This window comes from Rhamphochromis sp. 'chilingali' (assembly GCF_963969265.1).
Source record: "Rhamphochromis sp. 'chilingali' genome assembly, chromosome: 1".
NCBI lineage: Eukaryota > Metazoa > Chordata > Actinopteri > Cichliformes > Cichlidae > Rhamphochromis > Rhamphochromis sp. 'chilingali'.
The window spans coordinates 32,575,461-32,587,102 of record NC_137929.1 but is presented as its reverse complement, the minus strand read 5'-3'; the positions used below and the strand labels follow the sequence as shown (position 1 = coordinate 32,587,102).

At 41.7% G+C, this 11,642-nt stretch overlaps 2 protein-coding genes across 4 annotated transcripts; both read right to left on the bottom strand.

Annotated features, from left to right (window-relative positions):
* Nucleotides 1-62: 62 nt before the first annotated feature.
* LOC308392528 (uncharacterized protein) lies at nt 63-2,857 on the bottom strand. Of its 3 annotated transcripts, none has more exons than XM_080875601.1 (4): nt 2,747-2,857; nt 1,943-2,106; nt 1,770-1,858; nt 63-728 (listed from the first exon to the last, which is right to left on the bottom strand). In XM_080875601.1, exons 1-4 carry the CDS (start codon nt 2,749-2,751, stop codon nt 75-77), a joined length of 912 nt encoding a protein of 303 aa, XP_080731727.1. In that variant the 5' UTR covers nt 2,752-2,857; the 3' UTR covers nt 63-74. The 3 variants fall into 3 exon arrangements, with proteins under 3 accessions (XP_080731727.1, XP_080731728.1, XP_080731726.1); XM_080875602.1 differs by lacking the exon at nt 2,747-2,857 and adding an exon at nt 2,150-2,235 and having other exon boundaries at nt 1,943-2,060; XM_080875600.1 differs by lacking the exon at nt 2,747-2,857 and having other exon boundaries at nt 1,943-2,229.
* A 3,513-nt stretch (nt 2,858-6,370) lies between these two features.
* LOC308411770 (uncharacterized protein) lies at nt 6,371-11,309 on the bottom strand. Its single transcript, XM_080905800.1, has 17 exons — nt 11,163-11,309; nt 11,019-11,074; nt 10,855-10,941; nt 10,595-10,722; nt 10,371-10,508; nt 9,629-9,697; nt 9,387-9,557; nt 9,219-9,315; nt 8,931-9,139; nt 8,035-8,394; nt 7,757-7,877; nt 7,480-7,685; nt 7,271-7,388; nt 7,024-7,196; nt 6,857-6,948; nt 6,654-6,772; nt 6,371-6,578 (listed from the first exon to the last, which is right to left on the bottom strand). The coding sequence occupies exons 1-17, from the start codon at nt 11,177-11,179 to the stop codon at nt 6,436-6,438; spliced, it is 2,304 nt and encodes a 767-aa protein (XP_080761926.1). The 5' UTR covers nt 11,180-11,309; the 3' UTR covers nt 6,371-6,435.
* Between the last annotated feature and the right edge of the window lie 333 nt (nt 11,310-11,642).

The following is an 11,642-nucleotide window of genomic DNA, read 5'->3' as shown; positions in this document are numbered from 1 at the left end:
TGCAAAATCCAAAACTGGGTAAAGTGCAAATACAATGCTCAAACACAAGAGCCGAGAACATAAATATTGAGCAGTCACTGTGTGATATCAACATCCATAAGGCTCAGGAGCACGTCCACGGCATCGCCCTCCAAATCTGAGAGCCTCTGTTCCTTTGCTTCCATAAACCCTTCAAAGACACTCACTTTGCTCTTGATCACTGGGGATGTCTTCAGGGGAACGGCGCTACTTCCTAATGCAAGTGGAGCTTCAGCTTCCTGGTGTGTTTGAGGGCTTGGGCATAGCAGAGGACCGGGAGGAGTGTTTGCTGTTTCATTTCGGTTTTGGGCCTTCAACAAGTCAACATAATTTAGTTTTAATTGACTCGAGAGAGTGTCAGCGACTTCAAGCTCTGCATCTGACCAAACCGTTCCCTCTATCAGTGCACCACGAGCAGGTTTGTACCCCTCCTCACCATCCTTGGCACAAGGATGACTGAGGTTTGAGTCATCGTCCATTTGGTAGTGCAGTTTCAGCAGGTTAGTAACGGCCTGGTCCTCTTCCTGTGTAAGCTGGAGGACAACCTGCCTTGGCTGCACCTGAGGGTGAATGGTTTGTGTTCTCCAAGTGGGGCTACCCAGATCTCTAGTGGGGTGTGGTCCTGATCTGAATGGGTCTGGGCGGTTTGGTGGGGCCAGGCAGGCGGACATGATGGGTCGTGGCGTGTTGAGCTGCAAGCAATCAAATACCTGAGAGAAATGAGATGAAAGAAAGAACAGCTGTGTGTCGCTCCAAAAACAACACATCATTTGTTCCCATTCCTTTTGCACCTTTCACTGAATCAAGTAGTGATAACTCGGACAGGCATCAAATAGTATTTTGGCACCAGGGTGTCCTTAAAAGAGAGGACACCCTGGAAAATTAGCAAGTGGAGCATGAAATAGCAAGAGTCAGGCCTGAAAAAACTATCTACAGCAGATGAACAATATCTGAACCTCGTGTCTTTAAGAATCAGGCGATAAACATCCAACAAAGACATAACACACATCTACTGTTCACTGAAGCATCATCAGAAATGGCCTGGAAGGCTGGCTGTCAAGAAGCCATTCATAATGAAGAGAAACGGATAAAACGGAAGAACTGCACTGATGGAGGGATGAATCCAATGTGAAACTTTCAGTTCAAATTGTTAATAATGCGAGGAGAGAGGTACGACAATAAGTGTCTACAGCCATTTGTAAAACATGGTGGAAGCCTGTCATGCAGTCGCATCACAATACACCAGCACAAAAACTGACTGAACGACTCAAAGAGCAACTAAAAGAAAACACAATTATCATGAAGCGTTTGATGTGTGCATTTTTCTATGTGGCCTAAATGAACACTGTTATTAAAACGCTCACACACTGGACTCTTTCCTGTAACCACACAGCGATTATGAAATCTGATTTATATAAGTTAATTTCCACAGGATGGTACTTCAGTTTGTGGATGCATTGAGTAGAGGACGATGGGTAAACAGAGGTGGAGGCAAAATGTAGTTTACAAAAGACCAACAATATTTTTCAAAGTTATCTGAGAGTGAAGTCTTGATGACAGACTCTGACAGAGCATTTAGTTATACTTAAGCTGTGGTATTGTTGTGTGGGACTCTGGCCCCTGGAAAGCCATACAAGTCTTTATTTGGGCATGCAGGAACTAATCCTTAGAAAATGAATGAGTATGAAAAATGGAGCTTCTCCACAACAGTGTGTTTTGTTGGTGCAATTATGAAATGGTCTCTCACTCACCTTTAACCCACTGAGTCTATTGGGGATCCTCCTGCCACAGCACATGGTGGGGTCAGTGTAGAAGAACTCTGCAGGCGTGGTGGGGTGAGCTGGGGAGAAATCAGGGAGTCCTCTCAGAGGTTGAGCAGCTGGATGAAGCTCCCCTTGAGCCGGTTTAGGTAAAAGTGACTCACCTGTTTGAGCGTTTTCTTGACTGTGGCGTGGGAGGCCTGCGGCCCTGTACAGCGGCAGGAAGGAGGGGTGGTACAGGGTCCTGTTGGACAGAGGGGGCAGGACCGTCTTCCTGGGTGTCTGATGGAGGACGGACGATGAAATCACCACCGCTGACCCGCAGGACCTGCGCATGCAGTCCAAGTGAGCTAAAGAGTGATGTCACTCACCGATAAATGCTCCTCGCTGTTCATGGTGGTTCAGCTGTGTTGCTCGAGAGGTAAGGGTAGCATCTAACTACTAACTACTCATAAACTTGTTTATGCTCCGTTAAAAGAAGTCGGGGTAGCGACACCTGCTGACTGACGTATGAAACGCAGTGTGACTGCATATATGTATTTCCGGTCATGCTCTTATTCATATTTGTAAAAATTAAAATTAAAAAATGATCCGGAGAAAAAAAAAGTCAATGTCTCTAATAAAGTGATTAAATTCACATTTTTAATCAAATGGTACAAGAAACCATGCAGTGCATGACTTACAGCAATTAATCAGGCCGACGTCCTCTTAGATAGTTTAGAGTTCCAAAAAATGTCAGGCTTTTTTGCAATATAAACGCATGAGTCGCTTTATTAGGTTCACAAATGGACCACCCCATGTTGTGTAGCTTCCTGGATTTTATACTTATTGGGCTACATACTTCTTTATTATGAAGGCTATACGGTGCATAAATCAAAATTCACATGTTTTATGTAACTGAAATGTTTAATTATCTGGGCTAAAGAAAATAAAGTTATAGACCATTTCTATGAAACGTGTATACTTACTGCATTTGGTATACACACACACAGCAGATTACAGGGATGTAACACCAGCATGTGTAAAAACACGGCTTTGATTTTGCTACCCCATTTGATTTCCACGCTATGTTCGGGAAAATTTCTCTAGATCCACACATGTGCACCCCATCTGCTTCACTTGTGTCAAGCCAGCCTCCAATTCGAGACTTGCAGTCAAGCCAGCCTCCAGTTTGTTTTACGTTCCCTGTGTATTCAAAGTATTACGGGAATGGATGTGGAAACCGGATTTCAAAATAAAAGCCAACTTCGAGTGAATTAACAGATATGTTAAGAACATAATAACATATAATTTAGGCTTTTTTTTTTTTTTTTTACAAACTCTAATGTTAGATCTATATGACACAGCCTTGTACCCTAATTGTGCCCTGTCACTATCAAGGCCATCTTATTTTGGATTTCAAAGTAAAAGCCCTGTGAATCTTCATTTTTGAACTACTCTTTCAATGACTTAATAATGCTCTTAAAAGCAAAAGTCGTATTTCCAAATACTATTTGAACTTTATATCAACACTTTCCAACCACAGTCTTTTTCACAGTGATACCATATCAATATCAAGTCAGTCTGATTTTGCCTTTCATAGTAATGGCCCTTTGAAATTGCCGATATTTGATTTAATCTTCTAACGATTCAAAATGCTCTAAAATGAAAAATTCTTGTTTCCACAGGGTAATTCCACCTTAGATCAACAGTATACAGCCCCACAGTGATACCATATCAATATCAAGTCATTCTGATTATGCCTTCCAAAATAAAAGACTTTTTAAATTGTCCATAATTGACCTACCTTTCAGTGATTTCAAAATGCTCTAAAATGGAAATTTCCTGTTTCCACAGGGTAATTCCACTCCAGATCAACAGTATACAACCTCACGATGTTACCATATCAATATCAAGACATTCTGATTTTGCTTTCAAAAATAAAAGCATTTTCAAACAGCCCATATCTGACTTGCTCCTGGAACAATTTCAAAATGCTCTAAAATGGCAAATTCCTGTTTCCACAGGGTAATTCCACCTTAGATCAACAGTATACAACCCCACAGTGATACCATATCAATATCAAGTCACTCTGATTATGCCTTCCCAAATAAAAGCATTTTTAAATTGTCCATAATTGACCTAACTTTCAGTGATTTCAAAATGCTCTAAAATGGAAATTTCCTGTTTCCACAGGGTAATTCCACTCCAGATCAACAGTATACAGCCCCACAGTGATACCATATCAATATCAAGTCATTCTGATTTTGCCTTCCACAGTAAAAGCCTTTTCAAATTGTCCACAATTGACCTACCTTTCAGTGATTTCATCCATCCATCCATTCGCTTCCGCTTATCCTTTTCAGGGTCGCGGGGGGCGCTGGAGCCTATCCCAGCTGTCATAGGGCGAAAGGCGGGGTACACCCTGGACAGGTCGCCAGTCTGTCGCAGGGCTAACACATAGGGACAGACAACCATTCACACTCACATTCACTCGCACATTCACACCTAGTGACAATTTGGATTAATCAATTAACCTATCCCCACAAGCTGCATGTCTTTGGACGGTGGGAGGAAGCCGGAGTACCCGGAGAGAACCCACGCAAACACGGGGAGAACATGCAAACTCCACACAGAAAGACCCCGGCCTGATGGTGGAATTGAACTCAGGACCTTCTTGCTGTGCGGCAACAGTGCTAACCACCGTGCTACCGACATTTTTAAAACATTCCGAAATAATTGAAAGAGTATATCACATATGGACAAATTCGACGGGCCATTAATTTGAAAGGCGAAATCAGACCAACATGAAATTTACATGGTTTTACTGTCGGGTTGGATACTGTTGATCTAAAGTGGAATTATCCTGTGGAAACAGCATCTTTCAATTTAAGAGCATTTTGAAATCGTTAAAAGAGTACGTCGTCTACGGGCAATTTGAAAATACTTTTATTTTGGAAGGCAAAATCAGAGTGACTTGATCTTAACATCGTATCTCTGTGGGGTTGTATACTGTTGATCTAAAGTGGAATTGTCCTGTTGAAACATGAATTTTTCATTTAAGAGCATTTTGAAATCGTTAAAAGAGTAGGTCGTATATGGGCAATTTGAAAAGGCTTTTATTTTGGAAAGCAAAATCAGAATGACTTTATATTGATATGGTATCACTGTGGGGTTGTATACTGTTGATCTGAGGTGGAATTACCCTGTGGAAACAGGAAATTTCCATTTTAGAGCATTTTGAAATCACTGAAAGGTAGGTCAATTGTGGACAATTTGAAAAGGCTTTTATTTTGGAAGGCATAATCAGAATGACTTGATATTGATATGGTATCACTGTGGGGCTGTATACTGTTGATCTAAGGTGGAATTACCCTGTGGAAACAAGAATTTTTCATTTTAGAGCATTTTGAATCGTTAGAAGATTAAGTCAAATATCGGCAATTTCAAAGGGCCATTACTATGAAAGGCAAAATCAGACTGACTTGATATTGATATGGTATCACTGTGAAAAAGACTGGTTGGAAAGTGTTGATATAAAGTTCAAATAGTATTTGGAAATACGACTTTTGCTTTTAAGAGCATTATTAAGTCATTGAAAGAGTAGTTCAAAAATGAAGATTCACAGGGCTTTTACTTTGAAATCCAAAATAAGATGGCCTTGATAGTGACAGGGCACAATTAGGGTACAAGGCTGTGTCATATAGATCTAACATTAGAGTTTGTTTAAAAAAAAAAAAAAAAAAAAAAAAAAGCCTAAATTATATGTTATTATGTTCTTAACATATCTGTTAATTCACTCGAAGTTGGCTTTTATTTTGAAATCCGGTTTCCACATCCATTCCCGTAATACTTTGAATACACAGGGAACGTAAAACAAACTGGAGGCTGGCTTGACTGCAAGTCTCGAATTGGAGGCTGGCTTGACACCAGTTCTGCTTCAAGGTTGGACTTGTGCATTTAGAGACACTCCTCTACATACCTTGGTTGTAACTGATGGTTACTAGAATTATTGATGCCTTCTTATCAACTTGAAGCAGTCCGACCTCTCTCCTCTGAGACTTTCAGCGAGAGAACCCTGCTTCTCACTGAATTCTCTTTAATACCAGTCGCTTAAACCCTACGGATAGTTGTGTGATACAATCCCAATAAATCAGCAGTTTCTGAAGCAGACCAGCACCATGCCATGTTCAAATGAATTTAAATCACCTGTCCTCATTCTGTTGCTCAGTTTAAACTATCATGCTGACCTTGTTTACATGTCCAAATGCTTTCATGTGACTGGCTGACTGAGGTACACTTCTCGCTGAAGTGTACTAGTCTGTAAGTTCACTACCTGTGCATTCTACTCTTTCCCAAGCTTCTCACTCTTTAATATATTTAGACCAAGATTCAAGTTTTCCTGAATGTTTAGGGTAAGAAAAAAAAAAATTAAACGTTGGAGAGCCATAATTAGTCATTTCTACCCCTTTATGACCATGAGTTCCTTACAATGAAATCTCGACACTCTTACATCCTGTGTCAGAAACAGTCAAAAATGATGCCAAGTACACAGTAGTAAAGCTCTACGAGACAAATAATTTCAAAGTCAGCTTTAATGCAGTTTTGTCCTATTTAAAATACAACTTTGTGACTTTAAGCTCCTGAAAGGGGATCACCAAAAAGTGATATTTATCAGTTAGCCACCTGCAAGATTGTGAACCCTAGAAACTCGAAAGTATCGAGCAGATGGACGAACACCAGGTACAAACACAACAGGTTGTGTGTGTCTTGGGGTGCTTTGAAGTGCAGCAGTGGGCTTTCTGGTGGGACGTTGCAATCCTAGAAACAGATAAAAAATAAATTAGATTTTGAAAAAGAAAGCATAATTTCCAGCAGGTGAATAAGTTACTGTACCTGCTGTGGGCTGCACTGTGCGGATGATTTTACCAACTCCAACTGTGTCAGACACAAATCTGTACATTGTAAAGAGTTGATGGAGACTAGATAGAGGATATGTACACTGCACGATCACCCTGGGAGACAAGGACAGCCTTCAATGTCATGGATCGATGCAGGTGGGGGAAGAAAAATGAACAGGAAAGTTTTGAGATTCATACCTCTCAGTGGCATCACTAGAAACCAAGTCCATATTCTGGTCATTCTTGTTGTAGAAGATCTCATTTTGATAAGTCACGTAATCCTTTCCAAGCTGAAGAAAAAGTACAAAGTGAGGGCAAAGCAGCACAGGGAGGGGATGCCACAAATCAGTAAACTCAGCTTTTACCTCAAATATGAATCCACAGCTGTTGACTGGAAAAGAAAAGAGGGCCCTGGTGCCATTCATATCTTTAGGCCCACAGGAGTTGTCCATGAGGCTCATTCTTAATGTTCTCCCTCCACCTGAGACTACCGGAGGCAGGTTTGCCACCACAGTCATCATCCCATCAGTCGAACACACTGCATAAACAGATGCATTTTAGCATGATGGGTAACTGAGACCATCTGCGATAATAAAGCTTGGATGCACTTACTGATGAATTCTTTGGGATTGAACAGGCAGGTCTTAACTGTGGACGTCTGGACTTCTGATGTTTCACGAACTCTCACAAGGATCTCAAAAGTTCCTGAGAATCCCTTCAAAGTGACGTCCTGCCAAACACATGCAGCACTTCTACATTTAAACACAATTCAAGCCTATTAAGAACAAACTGATCATGCCAACAGCATTTCCCTCGTCTACCTGGTATTTATACCCATGAGTGGCAAGTGGCACATCAAGCTGCAGACTCTGGCTGTCATTACTGAAGATGTAGCCACGCCGGTCTGCCAGGTCTGAGGTTAGCACGTCTAACCCGATGGTTAACTCCCACAAGTAGTCAAAAGGCTGACGGTTCAGCTTGAAGCGTATCCCGGACTCCGAGCAGACCGCGTCAAAGGCTGGAGGTGCTGTCGGATACAAGCTTGTTAACCATTCTTAAAGCTTTTGCCAATATTGAGTAAATTATCAAATAACTTACAGACATCTGTGAACAGTGCCACAATGGATGCCAAGCGGTAATAAGAGTCGTTTCCAGGTAGCACAGCCAGCGTGTAGTTAATATCCAGCATAAACTGAAGAACTGCATCTTCTATAAAGAACTATGAAAGAAAACAAATTCACTAAGATGAGCAGGATTTAAGCCATCATGTTGTGAATATTAATAATATTTATTTCAAACATAGGCAACAAGTGTTTATATCAAAACAAAATCAAAGAGTCATCGTTTTCACAAGGGCGTGGTGGTGGCAGGGTTACCTTCTGTTTGACAACAGGGTCGTGGAACAGCACCTTCAGTGTGTAGCCATGGGTGCCGTTGGGGTGAAGAACTTCAGTGACTTTGTAGGTGCTCGTATTTGTAAATGGCAACGTAAAGTCTCGTTCATTCAACTGGATAGAAACTAACATGACATCTTCAGGAACATCGCCGAGATAGATGGTGAACATCTGTTCTTCAAGGACTGTTTGATTACGAGTGAAAACCGTGCAGGGCAACAGGGGAGTGACCAGAGTCCTGCGAAACTGGAGCATGGTATCGACATAGTCACGATCTACTGAGATCTGCTCCACGGAGAGGTCGAAGGCATAAAACTCATAGAGGCTCCCAATAACAAAGCTCTGAAAGACAAACATGCAGTTTGCATGACTTCAATCTTTACCATTAGATAAACTGCTAGTCTGACTGAAATATGTTTCACAGAGGATGTAATACAAGATAAATCAGTCACATGGCCACAAAGACCAACATCTCGAGTAAAAATAGGATAACAATCTCTGTTCTGGCTTGGATTGCAGTCACTCCGAAATGTTGCAGTGAATCCGCTCATCAGCTCATCTGTGATTAAACTGAACATTATTCAGGAATATCGCCTGTTTGCAATCTGCTTTCTAAAGCGGGAGTCATCGCTGGCCTACTTCCCGTCTTTCAAAAGGCAAGATTACAGAATGCACACAGTTACAACAAATGGGGTTGTGCCGAGCTCTCCAGTTTTTCCCTAGTTTGGAGAATTATTCAAGTTATTAAATGCTTAAACGAGCCATCCCTGTGCATCAATTGAACATTTTAACAAGCAGCCTCAGAGCAATCCAAAAGCTACACTTAACATGCACTGCAAAATTTGTATGATCCTCAGATTAAATATGCATCCTCTGACCTTCCTGTGTCCTCCTTCAGCATTATAAGGGATGCCGATATGGACTGTGCCTTTGTGCTTCTCAACAATGTAACCCCTCTTCTCTGCAATTAGCTGCTCCATGGCATCCCCGTTCAGTCCAATCCTGATCTGTGTGCCACCGACACTCGGGTACAGCGCCTCTGGAGTCTTCCACATCATATAGCCCCCGTCATCAAAGTAACCTTCATCTGTTAAGAGGAACAACATTGCAAGTCCACCTGATCCTAAGCAGAAAGTCACTAAAATGACATAAAGGCAGATACTGACACATGGAGCAAGCAGCCAAGAGGTCGACCATAAGGACAACCCAGTTTTGTCTGGAGAACACAGTTGCATACACTGCCTCCACTGGAACATCCTCCACCTGCAGAGAAACGCATGTAAGCCTTGCTTTGCGTCAATGGTTCAAATGCAGATTCTGAATCTGTGGTTTACCTCAGTGCTCAGTGAGTCGGGTTGTCCATAGGGCGTTCGAAACAGAAGTCTTCCATCCCTCGAGTCAAACGTATAGCCCCGCTTCCGTGCTTGTGACACATTCATGGACGGCATCTGCTCCTCCGGTCTTTGAAAAGTCACCTGCCAGTCTGAAGAAGTGGTTCTGCGTACCTGGAGGAAATGTACAAGTCTTAAGACAGTTTGCTTCCTGAGTGAGAGATTTACACGAGTGTAAGACTTACAGCTCTGACTGCATTCTTGTTGTGTCTGATTGGGACAATCGGACAGGTAACATCACTCCTCACAGACACCTGCACAGAATTCACCAAATTACAGGGTGTAAGATTTTCACCACTAGATTATGAGTGAGTGCAGACTGCAGTCAACCACATTCTGTTTTCTTACCCTCTTCCTATTCAAGTGTATAATCCTAGCTACGGTGGCTGCTATAGAACAGACATGTTTTAGTCAGCCAAGAGATCAAAAACATTACATGTAATCCATAAAGGCCACTGCCAGCTGGGATGCAGATCCACACATCCAGTTTGCCACTTTCTGTGGAATGCCATCAGTCCACTGCATACCTCAGCTATCAATGCCAAGTGAGAAGCAGCCACCTTTACTCACACAGACTGCAAAACTAAACTAGCCTGATACAAGTCAGTGAGTCAGTGAAGCACCTTATTTTAAAAGTTCTGACTTCAGTTCAGAAGGTGAGGAAGATTGTGACATTTTATTACGGTGTGGGTGGCATTGTCCTTCATGTGTATGTCTTTAGTGACTGCAACTCATTCTCAGAGGGGGGAAAAATGCAAACCTGCTGCTGTGTATTTTTGATTAATTATAAGAACATGTTTTTTTAGGGATATGCAAATATAGATTCATGTATATTTATCAGTTCAGTATTCATTTTGTCCTCTATTTTTAAAAAAGCCTCAAAAAATTACTGACTACATTTAAAAAAAAAAAAAAATCCAAATTTACCTCCATGTAGTTCATCTCACAGGTAACCTCTCTGTGAGACCATTGGAGAGATAAAGTGCAGGTCTTGTTCAGTGCATAGCTGGCCTTCTTTCCCTTATGTGTAGCGATCAAGTTAAAATTAAAGGAGAACATATCATCCTGAAATACACAGAAGAGAAAATTTATCAAAGCCTTCTCTCTTTACGCAGCAGCACATTTCTGCTTATTTGACTGCTTGCACATACTTTGTTGTCAGTGTGGCAGCTGAAATAAGAAGCTCTGAGCTCCACGTGGCCCAGGAGAGGGAGAGCACTCACGGTATAGCCACACTTTGCAGCATACTGTTCAGTGATGGCATACACTCCTGTTCGATCTTTACAAAAAGAAGATAACCTCAGTCATGCAGCTCCGTAGTGGCCAGAATTATCAGACGAAAGAAGCTTTTTATAATAAAAAAAAAAAAAAATGCTCCAATGCAGAAGGGAAGCTTTTAAGGGGAACTTACCCACAGCCTCAAAGTGAAGTTCCTTTCCAGTGAAGGAGAGATCAACAGCTATCATAAAATAACGCTCACGACACTCCATATGAACTCCTGCATGAACAAAGCAAGTTTTAAGTACAGATTACCAGCATTTTTAAAATCACACTCCCTAATCACATGCATGTTACCATCCGTGATGAGATCACAAATTGCAGCTGAGCACACGGAGAGGAGAAAGGCCACACTGCAACACAAAGGGACATGTGACAGAAAACCTAACTGGAAATTAACTTCATAAATAAACTTGATGATTTCCCACTAAGGCAGCTTACCTAAACTTAAATGCCATACCCTCTGATGTTGGCAGGGTCTAAAGCCAGCCTGAGAGCTAGCAAACTACACTTCTAACCAACACAAGCTCAAGTGAATCACGTGTTTGGGATATCCAAACCACAGCAGCAGTAGTCTGTGTGAGCTCAGTTGCGTTTGACCCCTGAAATTAAAAGTTCACTTTTAGCATCAGCTGCAAGTGATTTAAAGATGAGTTGATTATTCAAAGGCTGCACCTGTGAGTGTAACTCTGAGAGCCTCTGATTGGCCAGTGACACTACCAGAATATAAGTACTGATAAGCTTCAGGCTTCTTCCCTAGCCTGACGCAGGGTTTTCAGTGCACTTTAGGTGCTACTGATAAAGTTGCAAAGGTTCTTGAGCTTAATGTTTGGCCCTTCTGTATGTGTGTGCAATTTCAAACTGTGATATTCCCATTGATAAATACTTTAAAGTGCACTGAAGCATAAATCTGCAGTCATT